The sequence below is a fragment of the Manacus vitellinus genome, unplaced genomic scaffold (genome assembly GCF_001715985.3).
Source record: "Manacus vitellinus isolate BGI_N305 unplaced genomic scaffold, ASM171598v3 scaffold_36_pilon, whole genome shotgun sequence".
In the NCBI taxonomy this organism is placed as follows: Eukaryota; Metazoa; Chordata; class Aves; order Passeriformes; family Pipridae; genus Manacus; species Manacus vitellinus.
In genome coordinates, this window is record NW_021940508.1 from 7,533,056 (window position 1) to 7,551,655 (window position 18,600).

Here is an 18,600-nt window from a genome sequence, read left to right on the forward strand (position 1 = left end):
AGCATTAATATTCAGATGCATCCTTTCCTAATGCTGTCTCATTAGACAACACAGTAACAAATTCCCAATTTGGAGGGTGACTGTTTGCTCAAAGCCACAAAAGGTGACAATGTTATTACTAGAATGAAACTGCAGTACTTCTGATTTTGATTCCCAACAACGATGCAAGCCAAACTAGGAGCTGTTTAACTCAATGGTAATGAATCATGATCATTCCATCATGTTGAGTAAGTGGAACCAATGCCTGTCTGAAAATTACTGTGATTTCAGAAAACAAACCTACCTGCTTCAATGTTTGATCTGATACTCTGTCGCCTGCCTTCATCTGAATCTTTGGGTATCAGGTTTCCATTCAAAGAGAAGTGAATGGCTGTTTGATCCAGGTAGTCTACTAGCTTGTATTCTCGTTCCTACAAAAAGGGAAAACCCAACAAAATCACAGAATCATAGAACAGTTTAGGTTGAGAGGGATCTTAAAGATCATCAGTTCCTACCTCCCTGCCATGGGCAGGGACACCTTCCATTAGACCGAGTTGCTCAAAGCCCCACTCAACCTAGCTTTGAACACTCTCAGGGTTGAGAAATCCACAATTTCTCTGGGCAATCTGTTCCAGTGCCTCACCATCTTCACAGTAGAGTAAAGAACAGCTCAATCTGTATAATTTAGATTTTGAGCTGCACCGGAAAGCAATCAGTAGACACCACAGACCACAGATGCTTTAATAGTTTCTTCTTAAAAATACTGTTTACTGCACCAATCACAGCACAGCACCAAGCCCACTTCCATCATCGTGGAGGATTTGAAGATATGGATCATTGATCACCTGCCTATATATCATAAATATGGAAAATGTCAGCTCCAAATAGAAGAGAAGGGGACCTTATTTGCTTCCACAAGACTGATTTCCTTTCTCTGGTGAACTCATGCAATGGTTGGTCAAAAAAGTACAGTAGCACAGAAATGAGACAGACCCAGGAATATTTTACCTGATTGTCTGTTCCCTTAGGTGCTGGTTTTGCCAGGGATAATTTTCTTCACAGTAGCTACTACTGGGCTGTGATTTGGATTTGTGCTGGAAACAGTGTTGACAACACAGGGATGTTTTAGGTATTGCTGAGCAGTGCTTACACAGAGTCAAGACCTTTTCTGTTCAACACCCCAGCAGTGAGGAGGCTGGAGGGGCACGAGAGGTTGGGAGGGGACACAGATGGGACAGTCGACCCCAACTGACCATAGAGATATTCCATATCTTATGGTGTCATGCTCAGCATATAAAGCTGGGGGAAGAAGAAGGAAGGGGTGACATTTGGAATGATGATGTTTGTCTTCCCAAGTAACTATTAAGAGACACGGAGCCCTGTTTTCCTGGGGATTGCTGAACAGCTGCCTGCCCACAGAAATGGTGGATTAATTCCTTGTTTTGCTGTGCACAGCTTTTGCTTTCCCTATTAAACTGTCTTTATCTCAACCCACAAGTTTTCTCACTTTTACTCCTCTGATTCTCTCCCTGATCCCACCAGGGGAGAGTGAGTGAGTGGCTGTGTGGGGCCAGCTGGGATTAAATCACGACACTTGCCTTAAATTTGGGATAATCCAATGCTAGAGTTGGCGGAGCTGTCCCTGTGCCCTTTCTTTGAGGGCATGCAACCCTTCCAAGTGAGGAGTGGGAGGCAAAGCCATCATTCCACTCTTCCCATGCAAAGCCATCATTCTACTCTTTCCATGCAGCTTCCCTGCAGCTGCTGGCTGTATACACAGGAGAAGGCTGCTCCAAGGTAATGCAGCATATGCCCTGCACACACAGCTGTGAAGGTATGACTCTTGGATGTTTTCTGGCCAACTGATGCACCCTCCTCTGCTCACTCCTACTCATCATGAATAAAGATTGTCAGTGAGTTCACAAAACACATTTCTGAGCTCTCCTATAATTCAAACAACTGAATCTTTATGTGTGGATACTGAGGCATAACTGCCCTATAGACTGAGAAAAGAATTGCTTTTTGTCCTCTAACCACCACAGAATGGGAAAAATTACCACCTGAGATTAGCTGCATTAATTACATCCACTGCCAGTTCTTGTTCTGTAATTGCAATATCCTACTTCTAAATAAATGCATCAATGCTTTTAGACTTTTACCCTCTGCAAAAACCCTCTGGGAACCACTGGCAGCAAATACGTAAAAAGATGAAGCTGTATTAACAGAAAATTTACCTTGTTATATATCAAAGGAAACACAAAACCAATTAATTGCAAAAAATCTCATTTCAGTTTTATGGATCATATCACACTTACTTTAAAGCTGAATCTGACAATATTCTGGGGAGCTTGGGGATTATCAGCTGTCAAGGTGCGTGTAATTTCCTGTTTTAATTCCTTTGGAATGGAAAAAAATGGTATTGTAAATAAAACTTCACTATTAATACAACAAGCAGCAACAAAAATCACCATGTTTATGCTTAGTTCTATGATGTTCAGTTCACTGCAGATACTCCATGTGCAGCTGATGCCTCCACAAGAACAATGCTTGGGGCCAGGCTGGCTCACAGTGGAATCCAGAACAGTCATCCCGCTTTCTACATAGTCTTTCAATGGGCTTTCTTGATGGTAATTCTTATCTAAGATATGGTAGCACTTAAAAAATGCTAGCTGCATTCCATGGAGCAAAACAGACAAGTTGTGTCTTCAAGCTTACACTGTCCAAAACTAAACAGTAAGCTCAGTGGCAGTGCTTTTAGGACTGATCACTATGAACAAAAAACAGCACTGCTAGTAACTGTTTTTACTACCTGCTTTGGAGGAAATGCATAAAACTTCCCTATAAGAGCTACTCGGAGGACTCAGAGGGAGCAATGTTAGATTTTTATAAGGCAGTGGGAAGAGAGAAACAACTGCAGTTGGAAGGGTGACTGACTGCAATCCTGCTGAACCCAGCTGGGAAGAAATGGCAGTAAAATTTTAGGACACTTCCCTGTATTGCACAGAGGCATCTGAAAAGCTCAGGGTTGGCTCTGGGATCCTTCTTAACTGAGTGATGCCCCAGCTCCATTCCCCTTTTGGATCAGCTCTAGGCAGTCACACTGTCTTAAGCCCAGAACTGTGTTTCAAAGCACATGCTCTCCGTTTTCCTTCTGAAAGCCATTTCAGTTTGTGCTGCAGACACTGTACTTCAGCAAGTATTGGAGTTTTACTCTTGCAGGATTTCCTCCAAAACCAATGGGTAGTCTTCAGCTTATGGAGCTTTGTACATATCTTATGTTGATACAGGTATTGTTTTACTCACAGCTTCAGTCAGCTCCAGTTGATCTGGGGATTTGACAAGAGCCCTTGCCAAGTCTCCAAGAGCATCTCCTGCTTCAGTGGAGACATCTTCATCCTTGCACAGGAAAGAAAAGCTCATTAGTCCAACAAAACTGTGATTGTTTCTCTCCCTCCCAAAGCAGCACTTCTTCAGACACGAGCAAGGAGACAAAAACAACATTACCCCACCCATCCCCATTTTAAGCACAGCAGAAAAACTCAAATAGCAAGACAAAATTTGAAGTTTTTTGAATGGCTACACTTGACAGCAAGAGTTCAGTAAGTTGGAAGAGCTGCTTTCTGAAGATAGGTCCTGCCCTGTAATAAAACTGGAGCAACAACAGTGACAAAACTCAAGTAATTCCACGTCAACCTCAGTTTAAAAGTTAGCAATTCTGTTTCTTTTGACCATATAATACCCAAAAGACCCATACTTAATGGGTCTCAAAAGCACAAGTCAAGGACCTGCAATTACTCTTGATGTGTTATTCTATAAGCTATTGTTAGAAAAAAGTTCAAAATACAAAGCTGCAGGGATGTGGCTCCCAGAGGAATGTTAACGAATTTCTTGTAAAGGCCAATGGATTTGCATTCTCCCAAAACAGACTGCTGACCTCCTTGGGCTAGCCTTGGGTTGATGTCATGATATGATACCATTAAAGGAAAAATGAATCGCTGCAGGAATGAATTTCAATTAATTGTCCTTACAGAAAAACTGTCAGAACACAAAGCTGCTGATTAAAGTGCTTAACTGCTCCAGGCAAAATTTCTCCCTCCACTCAAAACATGTAATGAGTTGATTTAAAATAAATCAATCATTCTTTTAAATACAGTTCTCTCAGGCCTCAACTTCATAGCCATAAGGCTAAACTTTCTGGCCATACAGAGCTGTGGGTGAGTCCAAGGCACAAGTGCAGCGTGGTTGCAGGTACAGAATCCAGACCCAGCAAAGCTTTGCTATCTGCAGAGCACCACGACGATAAAAAGCACAATGCTCTGGCAAAATGTGCAGTGGCTGAAAGTAACAGAGAATTCTGTATATGTCAGGTATCCAGGGGAAGTAACAGGCTGCAGCCTTACTCTTTTTCCCCAAGGGAGCTGAAATGAGCGAGCTGTAGGGAAGGTCAGGTGCTCTGATACAAAACAGACAATGATGGCAGAACAGTCGTTTGTGATTTAATGCTCCCCACGTGAACACCTGCTTGTAGGACATTCATCATACACAATTTGATGCCAGTTAGTTCAGTGGCTGTTTTCCCTAGTGAATCAGATAAAAAGTATTGTGGGTTTAACATTTTTATATATGATTTTCGTTTAAAAAGTAAATTACTTCTCATTTGTAAAGGGTCAAAAGAGGAACATTTAGCAAGACTGGGATTTGTCCCAAGAAAGTGAAAAGTTGCTTATCAATATGCTTGTTTAAAGGCATGCAGACTCTCTCTCCCATCCATGACAATAGAGCTAAATAAGAGGAAGGTAGATTAAATCAGGGTATTCTAAGCATTTATTTGCCCAACAGTAAAGACATTATCATGAGGCTTTCAGTCAAAAAAGTTAATGCTATTGTTGCAAAGCAGTTTAAATTTAGTAGTAGAATGGCTAAGGCTTAAGTAAAAGGGTAAGGCCTAGAAAGCAACACATTACAGTAGTGAGTTAAGCAGCAGCCTTGTTCGTGGGAATAGAATGTACTGAAGAAGTAGAAACAATAATCAAAAGATGTAGTCAAGCATGTACGTAACGATTTGTACCTTAGATGTGGTAAGGGTCTGTTAAACAGTTTCTAGGGGGGTAGGACAACTTAAGCAGATTTATGATTAAAGTAGATGATTGTTAATTGTTATAAACTACTGCACCTGGGTTGCTATAGAAACTGTAATTGTTTTAGCCGTGAGAATACATGTAAACTTGTTTGTGTATAAAAGTTGAACTGAGAACGAGGGTCGTCGGAATCCTGACTTGGGGCGTTAGCCCGCAGGTTCCCGGGGCCCCGAATAAAGCACCCATAAACCGGCACTCTGTTGGTTTGTGTCTTTGTTTACGGGCAACACTATTTTCTCTAATACTTGTATTGCTATGTTAAGTGAATATGGACTGTATTTTGAATTTTCTAAACTGAGCAGGCAGTTTTCTCACTGTCTGAGTCAGTTTATATTTTGGAATTTACACCCCAAACATTTTGCTTTAATATTTTCATATTGCATTTTCCTTGAATTGTGCCTTTGTTTTAGCCAACGTTTTCATTCTAACTTGCTAGCTTAATTCACTGCTCAGTGGAAACCCAGAGCAATCCCTTACTGCTAAGTCAATTGGTATTTTACCAATTCCATAAAAAAAAAGCCATCGTTGAGACTGAATCTATTTTGCACCTCAAGCTAAAGAAGGAAAAAACATTTTCTAAGACTTGTGGATCTTACCCGTTTTTTAGATCCGGCTTTACCAGCCTTTGATGCCTTTCCTCTTGAAGGTCCACTTACATCCTGAAGTGAGAACATATCCAATGTAAACTTTCAAAGCATCTTTTTTCTTAATTTAACCAAAGCAGAATAAAAGTTTGACGTGCTTATTAATGTTTGCTCCAGTGGTATGTTTTAAAGGCTGAATATACCAGCATTCTGTTTATAAATTATCTGAATGAAAGACAGTCGCTTTTATAACACGAGACAGCAGTTTATCAGCATGAATAAATGTCAGGCTCTATCCTAGTTACTGCCTGTCTGTGATACACCCAAATGTCCCACACATGGAGCTCTAGTGCCTTGCTCAAACACACTAAAAGGCTGCTCTTGCCCCAAGGGCTTGCATGGCACAGTGAGCCTGAAGGCAGCACAACCACATCCACAAAGCCATGAGTGCTCCAAAAACATGGAAAACACTGGTGGACAGCTGGGAAATTAACCACTGCCAACCTCCCTGCACACACCAAAGCACAGAAAATCTGTTATGACAGGCTTTAAGGAAAACAATTATATAGCTGTTTACAGGGAGCCTTATAGAAGGAGACTACCCAGAGTTTAAGGAATAACAGAAGGGTACCACCAACAGCTATGTGAAAATTTAACAGAAAGTGGGAGAGGAAATGAAGAGGATCCTTTTCAGGAGATGCTGAGGGAGAGACAGGATCAAGAATCCAGAAGGCAAAGAGAGAGAGAGAGAGAGAAAGAGAGAGAGAGAGAGAAAGAGATGATATATCAAACAAAGGAGATAATATTTGAAACCTTGGCAAGAACAGTTTCAGGATGGATCTCAAATAACATTTGGTGGTATGGAGTAAGTCAGAAGAAAGTGTTTGACTTTGTGACAGGAAAGAAGGGGATATTAGAGGACAGGGAAGGAAAATGAAGGGGTGGGAAAGTAAGCTCCCATGGGCTGATTGATTTTCTTTGGAAGAACGTTAGAGTGTGCCTTTCAGCTCAGATCAAAGGTCCACCTAGCCAAGGATCTCTCACCAACAGGATTCAAAAGGAGACATCTATTCTCTCCAGGATGGCCTCTCAGCTTGCCACAGGGATTTGAACTGAAATGCTACCCTTTTTACTTCATATCAGTGAACCTTTTTCCCCACAAATTTATTCAGTCATTTTGGAATCCATGCACATTTTTAGCACTCACAACTTCCACAGCAAGGATTCCCATGGTACCACTACATGGTACTGAAAAAAACAGCTGCTTGCTTTTTTAAGTATGTCACTTGCTGCTCTCACCTGGTTTTCCTAGTTGTTCTTCTGGAAAGCCCAGCTTTATCATAATATCTATTCTTCATCCTCTTTTCCACGTGTCTTATGAACACTTTAAGGAGCACAAGTCTCTACAGAGATTCCTACACTCCCCTCATGATTCCCCTTCATTATGAAATTGAATATTCACTTCCACCACCTACTTCCTATGTGTTAAACAGTTAAGCAGCCATAATGACTTTGACCCAGTACCCCCAAGCGTTGTTTCTCAAGCCCCACTACTTGCTAAGATCTGACAACAATAATTCAGAAAAGAAATATTTTCAGAGGAAAACAAACTGCAGCAAAGACGTGAAGCTGTGTCTTTAAGTGTTATCTCTCTTTGTACAAGCTAAGAAACATAAAACTGCTGTTACCAACAAGGCATCAGGGATTATTTTCATTCGAGCAGATACATACTAAAAGCAATGAAAAATGAGCAGACTAACACATTTCTATGCTTAAAAAATGTGCCTCATTTTGCAATACAAATTGTTATGACACAGGTGGAGAAAATAAAGATATAACATTTCCTTTATAGTCCCACAGAGGGCTCGTAGTGGAGCAGAGAGTATAAGAGCTCCCATGTCACAACCACTACTGAGACCACTGGATCGTGCAGCTGTCCTGTCTCCCCTATGTGACTGTTTGGCAATGGGCAACAGAGCATCCTATGTGACAAGGACCATGCCACGTGTGAATTAGATGTGACTTAAACAGATTTTCAGAGCAGAATTTTATTCAGATCCAAATCAAAATCAAACTCTTAATTTAAAACATGAAACAAAGCCTTCTCACTATTAGCCTCTGTAAATGAGTCTATAAAAGCATCTATCCAGCAGCAAAGGCATTGAAAAGGAAAGCTGAAGGTAATTGGTTTTGGCAGTTGAACAGATTTCAATTAACATAATCCAAGAAGCCACCTGTGAATAAATATCTGCAACTGTATTAAAATCCAAAAAAAAGCTACAGTTACAATTGCACTTGAAGGAAGCAGCACAAACCCTGACCTGCTTCCCACACCATAAAGGGTTTGTAGGGTAGAGCATGAACAATTTTTCTCATCAACCAGGCACTTACGGCTAATTGGCTCTATTTCCTTTGTCTTTGTACAGTACTATCAGATTTTATGACTGTAACTTAATGATATAAAATCACAGAATCACAGATTATGCTGAGTTGGAAGGGACCCGCAAGGATCATCAGGTCCAATCCTTTGCCCTGCACAGGATCATCCCCAAGAGTCACACCTTGTACCTTAGAGTATCATCCAAATGCTTCTTGAACTCTGTCAGGCTTGGTGCTGTGACCGCTACCCCAAGGAGCCTGTTCCAGTGCTCAACCACCCTCTGGGTGAAGAACCTTTTTCTAATATCCAACCTAAACCTGCCCTGACACAACTTCAGGCCATTCCCTCAGGTCCTGTCACTGGTCACCACAGAGATCAGTGACTGCCCCTCTTCTTCCCTTTTGAGGAAGAACAGGTCTGGTACGACAGGGAGACCCTGACGAGACCCAGGATGTGGCACAGAGGAATACAGGGAGGGGATGTTAAGAGATGGGGCACATACTTGACATTAGAGATCCCACTGCTGTAATAAGCATCTCACCACTGGCCAGTTAGAGAAATGCAGATCTGTAGACAGGGGAACTGAACAAAACTGGGTTTAGGGGTAGCAAAGAAAACAAAAAAATAGTATTTAGAATGCTTAAAAACCATCATATTCAGTAACATCAGGTGTAATGTGGAATACCAGATCAATGAAGAAAGGGAAACATGTGAAAATATATTAGCTAACATAAAGGAAACTCCAAGTGAGTGAAGAAGAAGCCATCATCACGACATTTTATCCTACCCAGTGAAGGACCCAGATGCTGACAACTTGCTATAATATGCCCACCAACACCACTGCCACTAGCAAAACAAAACCATCGACCTTAGAATACAAAGGAACAGAAGAAGGGGGATCAAACTACCAGAAAACAGGTGGAAACTGAGAAACCTGCATGCAACAGCTTTAACTGCAGTCTCATTATCAATTTTTTTTTTTTTTTTGCACAAAAGTACTTCTTATTTTCTGTAATGAGTACATCTGGACCTTATTTTCGGTAATGAGTACATAGTAATGTTTAGACCAAGATTTCAGTCACACTCACATGAAATTTTTAGTTTTATATATATAAGATGTGCCTTCTCTTTGCCCATAAATAAGATTTTGAGTGTAACAAAGTTTACAGACTATTACAAAAAAACAGAACCAGGCTCTGGAAGACTTAACTTTGACCCTATGCATGTTTTTAACCTTTATCAGAGGATAGCTGAGAGTACCACATCCAGTTGTGTATGACTGGGAGAGGGTGCTCAAGGGAGAGGTCTCATTGCATCAGTCAGTAGGACTTACCACCCTTCTCCATTTGCCTCATTCCTACTTTTCTACAAAGCCTCTACTTGCTGACTGTGGCAGGTTGCTTTGGGTCTCCCTAGAACTAAGAGAAGTAGTTCCCTGGAGCAGGGAGCAAGCACATGACTGGCAGGACAGCTATAAAATTACACTTGGTATTTCAGGTATTTTGAACTAAAGAAACTCCAACCACCTCTCCAACCTGAACAGTTACGCTTTAGAACCACCTTGTTAAGAAGCAGATCCCTGGGTGAAACGCTGTGCAGTATGGACACAGTTAGCCTACCCTAAATGTGTGCTAAACCTGGATGGAGAGAGGGGAGCCAGCACACAATGACCAGTGTGGGCCTTGGGCTTTCTTCCACGTGTGCTCCACAAAGATAGGACAGCCATGCCTGGAGCAGGTGAGCACAGGTTTATTGGGGAGGTGGAGCAGAGTCTAGGAAGGTGTTGGTTCTTAGCTTATTCTGGAGTTCTTCAGCAAAGTTCTGGTCTCCTGCCCAGATAAAGTATCCCTCACAGCACAGAGGTTTACTTCAACAGCAAAAAAAAGTTGAGTATCTTATTTTTTTGGATATTCTGGACTCCTGCCAGTGAAGGTAAAGACTGTAACTCTACAGAAGTCAGCATAAAAAACAGAAGACATCCTTTGTGATGCAAGCATCATTCCTGCCACCACTGCCTATGCTGCAGAAGGTTCATCCCAAAGTACCTCAGACTTTTGGAACCCAGCTGAAAGGTGACACAAACATGAAAAAAATGAGTTGAGATCCATGTATTTTGGCAGTATTAGCAGTAGGTGAAACTCATCAAAACGAGATCTGTTTAAAACTATTACAAGAAGCAAGTTGGTGAGCAAACATGGGGCAGTCAAGAAAACAAAATCTTTTACTCTGACTCCTAATTCAGATAATAGCACAGGTAATACTGCCATGTCATTTGCTGAAAAAGGCAGCCCTGACATCCTTTTTTTTTTTTTGGGGGGGGGGGGTGGTATTTGCTATTGCTTTTGCAAGCTCCTGCTCCCTGTAAATCTTTCCAAAGCCAGCACATTTCCTTTTTCATAACTTGCCTTAAATCCCTTCTCTGCCACATCACCTGTAAAGAGTTTCAATAGCACCCACGTAGATTGTGTCCTGCCACCAGGGCTCAGAATGATTGTTATTGCTTCCTCATTCTTCTTTTTACTCAGTCAATCTGTTACCCATAAACTATTATTAAAGGTGTAATCTTTTTACTCTGACAGCTACTTCAGACATACCACACAGTGTTTGTACAACAGGGAAGAGGTCACAAAGTCTGCAATACAAACAAAAAATAAACTATAACTGTGAATCAACATTATGATTCACTAGGTAAGATGTTTACGACAATTACTGGCCTTCATACCCATCTCTAAAATTCAAGCACATTATTGCTGTTAGATTAGCTACAGAAAAAAAGTTAACAGACTAATATTAGCATCTCAAAGAGAAGTGTTTGGAAGTTAGAAAATGTGAGAATTAAGGTTGCTGGGGCAACATTTAATTCATCCCACTGGGCACAGCCGTTATGATACACAGCTTAATTCCACAATGACACACTTGGTTTTCCGTAGGTTCCCTGGCTTACGTCAATTCTCGCAGGTTAAGTTACTGCCAGTATATTAGTTTCCCTTGTTCAACACCTAGAGTGGTGTTGGTTTTTTTGTAACTGTTAGCCTAAGTCAGACAGCCAACAAAGAACATTTCAATCCAAACAGTTACATTCTAGCAAATTCTAGATAAAGATGGTCTTGCGACCAAAACAAAAAAAAAAAAAAACAACAAAAAAAACCAAAAAAAAAACAAAAAAACCAAAACCCAAACCAAAAAAAAACCAAGTATCTTCCTAAATCTTCCTAATAAATGGTGCTGCTATGCCTGGTTTTAAAAATAATATTAATTAACAAAAAGAGGAGTGTGAATAATCATGAGGAATATATATTAGCAAAAAAAAGAGACGTTGCTAAGGAACTGAGGAATTGGCGGCAGCAGGCATCAAGGAGTTGAAAGGAATTTCTCACCTCCAGGTCACTATCATAACCCTTGCCACTCTGGGAGGCGCTCCAGTGCTACAGTGGAAAATGCCAGAATCAGAATTTAGGGATGCTAATCATGTTTTATGCTGATGACAGATTACTAGAGTTCCAACAGTAAAAAGACATAAGAAGCTCATAACAGTCACAGTACTTAAATGAAGGACATAGAAAACTCAAGTGACTGTTCCTTTCTGGACCTTTTTTCCAGGGTGTGTTTATCATAGCAGCACCCAGGAATTCTTCCTTCGGACAGACATCTATTACAGCACAAGACATATTGACTACTGGTTACCACAAACATACAGTAATCTGACAGGATAATACAAATTAAGAGAGGAAACAGATGAAAAGTGATGCTTTAAAAGCCATTAAATATTCCTTTCCCTTGCCACAGTTCCCTGTAAATCAGACAAGCTACCAAGAGGTACAAATAGCTGCAAACTCAAGTCTTTCAACAGGATGTTTTCCTGTTGCTGAGATATTCAACAAGCATATCTAATTGTATTTTTAGGTAGGATGTTTCAGCAATATATATATATAAGGTTTTTTTAGTTATAAAACAGGAAAACTAAAATAAGGAGAAACTAGTGGCTATTTTCCAAATAGCATTGCCATAAATGAAAAAAAACAAAAACAAAAAAAAACACCAAACCCAAGCACTAGTAGGCTGGCATTTCATAAGACCTATCTTATTTCCACATCCCTAAAGCATATAAGAGGAAGGCAAGCATCAAAGAGATGCAATGTCCCCTGGAAGTTTTGAACTCAACACCCTAGTAACATGTTTCCGGATTGTACTGCAGTGAGGAAAATAAAAAATCATAACCATACATCTGAGTCCTGCTCTTCTTGCTTCATCTACAGTGATTATTGCTCTTTCTTTTTGTTGGTGATGCGACAGCCAGTAATTGCTGATCTGAGACTCATTAACTGAGTTTACACAAGACAGACAGGACTATCAGTACCTGCCTTCCCAGGTGAAGATAAAAGCTCTGAAGTTTTTTCCAAGTCCTGGAACAATCACATCTGTTTTCTTTTGAACAGCTATTTTCTGCAGCCCTACTTTTCAGCTATTTCATCCTGTTCCGCAGAAAACCTCTGACTTGGCAGTGGCAGTGCTGGTGGTAAATAAATTGTCTTGGCGACCTAGGAAGCAGAGATTTACTCTCAAGAGCAAGTGTTTATTTAAGAACCAGACTGAATCCTGAACTAGTGCCTGCAGAAATCCTTCAAGAAAAAAATCCATCCATCCCTCACATTCAGATCCAAAGCCTGCCTGACTAACCAAGTAGGAGATGGAATGATGTTACCACATGTGGTGTCCTGCCATCCAGGATAAAAGCCCCCAGTATAGCCTTTGCTGGCTGGTACATCCTTCCCCCATCCTGTCAGATTAAACTGCCCCTTCCAGACTAGATCTTGCAAGGGTTCACTGCATGGTGAAGAGCCAGACACCACAACCCAGTATCTCCTTGAGAAATGTGAATTTTCTCCCTACGTTTAAAGCATAAGTTTGGACGAGTAGATCTGTATTTGCAGATCCAGACTAAAATGCCAGAAAACTCAGAGGCAGGGATGATGCAGGTTGGTCACTCTGCCAAGCTGAAGTGTCAGTTCATATTAAGTAATATTTCCAAGGGCTGAAAATCGTTTACATATTAATGAAACACTCATCAGGGCAATTACAAACCCACACTATAATTTTTAAAGATCATTTTTAAAGAGACATTTCTGCAGCCTTTCTGTTCCTCATGCTAGCTGTCACCGTAACACAATCACAGAATGCTCATGCTAAGTTTACTTCATCTTCTTGAGCAGAGACATTGTCATTCCCACTTCCTCTGCAGCACAGCACAGATGTTAACAAGTAATCTGGAGGAAAAAAAAAAGAGGAGAAGCACACAGCTGCTTGCAGGGTTCTAAAAGGAAGAGGTAGAGACATCATAAGAGCTAAGCTTGACATTTCTGTAAAAGCATTTAATAAGCTTCCTGCTAGCTTTTTACTCTTGTTTTGAATATTAGCAAACTCCACAGTAAACCACCAGTTGGCAAAAAGAAGCAGAGAAGCACAGATGAAAACAAAGTCAAAGGAAAAATAGTGACTTCCATCCTGCCCTGCAGCAGACATCCATTTGCACACAGTAGGGATGCCAATTTAAGAGCTATTTGCCAATACATTTTATACTGTTTTCTGAAAGGCACTAAATAGAGTGTTTATTTTATATTCCATGGATAGTTTAATGCAGGTTTAAGAACAAGTAAGCACCTTAAAAAGCCTTTTCTGGGGAAAACAATAAAGGAAAAGAAAAAAAAAAAGTAAACTACCTCTGATTGTTGCATGGTTGGGGAGGGGGTCTCTTTGTTTCTCTTTTCTAACTTACTGAACAACAAAGATGCTGTTTACCTGTCAGTGGGTGCAAGACCACAGGTGTAACAAGAAATGCCTTGCTGTCCAAATTCAGGTGCTTTCTTTACACTGTTTAAGTGACCTGCTTCTGACAGCGGGGTTGACCCTAAAGTGATAAGACCAGATAGTCTGGTTTTTGCACATTGTAAACGAGAAGTCAGTATCAGCTAAGAAACCATAACCAAACCCTGCTTCTCCCTGGCCTGGGTTCAGCCACAGAGGTACACACACCGTAGCACAGGGTGCTCTCCACTCCCCACTCAAGGCTTTTCCTTGAGCCACACACCAAATAGCAAAGGCATGGAAATCTGGAACAAACACTTCCAGCAGCACACCTGGCAAACATGTTCAAAGAAGCAATCTTAAAATTGTTGGCCACTTTCTCTCACCACCCAGCACCACACATGGGACTGACACCCTGCCCTACCAACAACTTCTGCCACACAGGTCAGCGTTTTTTAAAAACACCCCATTTCTGGCTGTCCTGTTTGCCATACTCAAGGTTTCATTCTTCAGGGGAGCTGAGAATCTCATTCATCCATTCCCTTCAGCCTGATCCAGGAAAGTCGGCTTATGCCTTTCCATAATTCTACATCCTCACAAAATGCTGTTGAGCTCAATTGTGCATAGCACACTTCAGATGTGAAAGGAAGGGTGTTGTTGAAGCACAGAGCGTACATAAGTATTGTTATTTCCAAGGCTGTATGGGGAACACAAAGATCCAGACATACAAAACTATTTTAAGACTTTGAGCATTGAAACACATTTGTTATTAATGTATACGAACATACAAAATCCTAAAGATGGTTATAATTAAGGTTAGATTGAGTCAAGCAGTTCATCTGGGAGGTCACAGACTTTAATTCTGATGGTCAACCTGACTTTGACATATTTTCACCCATCAGGTGGCTGGACACTGAACTGGAGGCAGAGGTCACCTGGATAAAGAAGAAAAAAAGAGTGAAATAAAGAAAGAAACTGGTGTCACAGGAGAAGGTAGATGCAAGACAGGCAGAGAAGAAGAGCAGGCAACCACTACATAAGAGAGAAGAAGAAGAAAACAAGAATTGATCACAAAGCTCTTGAAGAACATGGAGTCATGAAAGCAGAGGAGGAGCTGGAAGTGACATGTGGTAAAAGGGAAGGACCTGGGAGTGTACAGCTAAGTATCTCAGCTTTGAGAAAAATCACAGGAACAAAATTTTCAAAAGTAAAGCAGTCAGCAGTGACAGACCTAAGAGGTAGAGCAGAATAAAGCAAAATATAAGAAACAGAGGAATGAAGAGCACAGGGACAGGTAAAAAGAGCATAAACTACAGTAAAATTCTTGTCAAGAACCAGAATGTGGACCTTGACTCACCAATTAATTTTACAGTGGCCACTATAGCCCAGTAAATATCAAACATCAGGCCCTGATTGGACAGTGAGTAGTGCAAAGGTATTCACTCCTCAGAATCACAAAGCCACTGAGATGAGGGCTGTATTTTGAGTCAGGGAAAATGAGGCAAAAGCCTCTGGATTCCAGAGCCAGCTAGTCAAGCACACAATTCTTCCACTGCAAGAATATTCTAGGAAATAAAAGGCCATGAAACAGCAATCAGATTTAATAATCTCATGGCAAACATAGGAAAGGCAATACAGAACGAGTTATAATTAATGTCTTTTAAGTTGTTGTAATGAAAGTTATGGGGGAAGCCAAATATATTAAGAGTTTAAGCAGTTTATGATGTTTTGAGAGCTTTAAAATAAAATTAATGCCTTTGCAGCACATTAATTTTTTCAAATAACATGTTAATCAAAGCTTCTTTGTTTCAGAGCATTTGAGATAACGGCGACTGCAAATGATTGAAAATATTTATGTGAAAATTCTGGAAATAAAAGAAACTGAAATTCAGAGCAAGCATTTCATCCCAGGTTTAGTTTGTACCATTATTACTGGATTTTATAATTTTACTGTAAACATCTTCATTATCTAGGACTGGATGTGGGTTTTGGTTTTGAGTTTGTGTCCTTTGTAAATTTTATAAAGCCCTTTGTATCTCATTAATTACTAGTGCTCAGTAGGAGATCGGGAATGTCACAGTGATCCTCTCTCTCTTGCTGTCTGCAAAGGGTAGGAGGTGATCAGATAAGCAGCAAGGGTTGCTGCTCCCTCACTGAAAGAGCTCCTGCTGTTCAGACTCCCTCACAGACCCTGAAGGATTGCCCAGAGAGCTCAGGTATCACCCTACAGCTCTGGACAGTCACACTGATCCCTCTTTTTTTTTCCTTCCACTTCCCTTGATCAGTTATTGCTTTCTGTCATGTGTTCTGGACAGAGGAAGTAGGTTCCTTGTTCTCAGTCACTTCTGGGACACCTATGCCAACCTTCTTCCTCCCACCCCAAGGATCAAATGCGTAGGAGTTGGCCTAAACATGACAACAAAAGGGTTTTACAAGCCAGCCATCATCTGCTTTTAAATCAAACACTTTGATAGTGCAGGAGTAGATCAGATCCAGGAATTAATCTGGCTGATCCCTTCATCCTGCGAGGGGATGCATGCAGACATGTCCACACAGAGCCCAAAGGAATCCAGTGAGGTCTCACAGACACAGACCTCATGGCACCGTAGAGTTAGGGCCAGGAAGAGCAGCAGATGATTCCATTTCATTGTCTGAACTGAGGAAAGACCAAATATTAAAACAGAAGGGAAGTGGCAAAACTTACAGCTGGGTACAACTGAAAGAATTTTTTAAAACTTTGTAAAGAAAGGGATTTCATCCTGTCTGCTCAGTGACCCCAAGAGATTCTCTGGCAGGTGGACACACCTTGAGTGCATTAAAATCTGCCTTGGAAGGGGTGTCTTATGCTGGAAGTGTGATGAAACGGCCTGACAATGGCAACTGAGGACAGGGTTGAACAGCACAGAGTGGGGAGGTGCTGCAGCTTTGGGATGTGCTGGTTTGCCCAAATAGCTGTGAAATGCCAGAGAACTCACAGGGTGACACCACAGGTGACACCACACCCCAGAGAAGGGACAGAGTGACACAACCTGATGCAGCCAGGCAGTCAGCAGGGCCAAGGGGGACTGTGCTGACCCTGCTGCTGCACCCAGCCCTGCAGGTTACAGCTCAGTGGGGCAACCTCAGCTCTCAGTTCAATCTCTCAGCTCTGCAGAGAAGGACCTGGGAGTCCTGATAGTTGACAAGTTGACCATGAGCCAGCCGTGTGTCCTGGGGGCCAGGAAAGCGAATGGGATCAGCAGTGTGACCAGCAGGTCCAGGGAGGTGATCCTGCCCCTCTACTTGGCCCTAGTGAGGCCACATCTGAAGTGCTGAGTCCAGTTCTGGGCTCCTCAGGACAAGAAAGACAAGGAGCTACTGGAGAGGGTCCAGCAGAGGCCACAAAGATGATGAGGGGTCTGAAGCATCTCTCTTATGAAGAAAGATTGCAAGAGATGGGCCTGGTTAGTCTGGAGAAGACTGAGAGGGGAATCTCGTCAATGCATACAAATATCCCAAAGGCAGGTGCCAGGAGGATGGTGCCAGACCCTTTTCAGTGGTGCCCAGTGACAGGATGAGAAGCAATGGCCATAAACTAAAACACAAGAAGTTCCACCTCAACATGAGGAAGAACTTTTCTGTGTTGAGGACGGCAGAGCACTGAAACAGCTGCCCAGGGAGGTTGTGAATTCTCCCTCTCTGCAGACATTCCAATCCCACCTGGACACATTCTTGTGTCACCTGGTCCAGGTGATACTGCCTTGGCAGGGGGGTTGGACTGGATAATCCGGTCTCTAGAGGTTCCTTCCAACCCTGACAATTCTGTGACTCTGTGAGCCCAGAGGGAAGCGGTCTGGGCTGTACACGCTGACGTCACGTGTAGCGACTCCGGGGACAGTGACGTCATCGCTGGCATCACACCAGGGGCAGCGCTCAGAGCAGGAGCCGAAGGCCGTACAGCCACAGCGGGGCCACAGCGGGCGCACAGCGCCACTCCCTCCTGTGGGCCGCCGTCCCCGCTGCAGGAGGCTCTGCAGTGACGCCATTCGGGCGGGTGACGTCATGGCACCGATGGTGACGTCACCACGGCGCTGTCGCCACGGGAGTGCGGCGGCAAGCCCTTACCTGCCGGCGCTTGTCGGCCGCCTTGGCAGGCATGGCCTCTCCTCACCGCAGTGGCCCCTGCCGTCCCTCACAGCCCCTCACGGCCGCCCCTCACGGCGCCCACCCGGCCGGCCGGAAGTTGATCGCGGCAGCCATGGCAACGCACCGGAAGCGGCGGGCGGACGAGACGATTCCTCACATGCCCCCGCGCTCCCCCCCGAGGGAGGGAATGGTACGTCCCGGCGGCCGCTGCACACCGATCATCCGGGCCCCGAACCGGCGAGAGCGGCCCCGCCCTCGTGAATATTCAAATAGGGCGGGGCCACAGGAGCGCCGCCGCCAGGCCGCTGTGGTACTGCCTCCGTCCGCCTCATGAATATTCAAAAAATGGTAGGGGCCGCGGAGAACGGAGCATCTGGACCTTGAACAGGAGATCTCCCCTCCCACTTCATCAAAATTCCAGAGGGGGAAGCGCCTCAGGGAACGCAGCATCCGCCCCCCAAAGTATTGACAGCGGCCCCACCCATGTCATGAATATTCAAAAGCGCGTGGCCGCGTAGCCCACCATCCGGGCCCCAATTAGTGCGTGTGGTCCCGCCCTCCTCATGAATATTCAGGAAGGGGGCGGGGCGGC

General features: G+C 42.9%; 1 protein-coding gene across 1 annotated transcript in view; it reads right to left on the bottom strand.

Annotated features, from left to right (window-relative positions):
• The window catches only part of DNAI1 (dynein axonemal intermediate chain 1), a 141,416-nt gene extending 123,246 nt beyond the window's left edge, over positions 1-18,170 (bottom strand). The window contains exons 1-5 of the mRNA XM_029961550.1: positions 17,988-18,170; positions 5,714-5,776; positions 3,283-3,375; positions 2,295-2,375; positions 284-410 (exon numbers count right to left, since the gene is read on the bottom strand). Of these exons, the coding sequence (XP_029817410.1) occupies positions 284-410; positions 2,295-2,375; positions 3,283-3,375; positions 5,714-5,776; positions 17,988-18,020 (397 nt within the window). The 5' untranslated portion in view covers positions 18,021-18,170. The remainder of the gene's footprint in view (positions 1-283; positions 411-2,294; positions 2,376-3,282; positions 3,376-5,713; positions 5,777-17,987) is intronic.
• Positions 18,171-18,600: the final 430 nt, after the last annotated feature.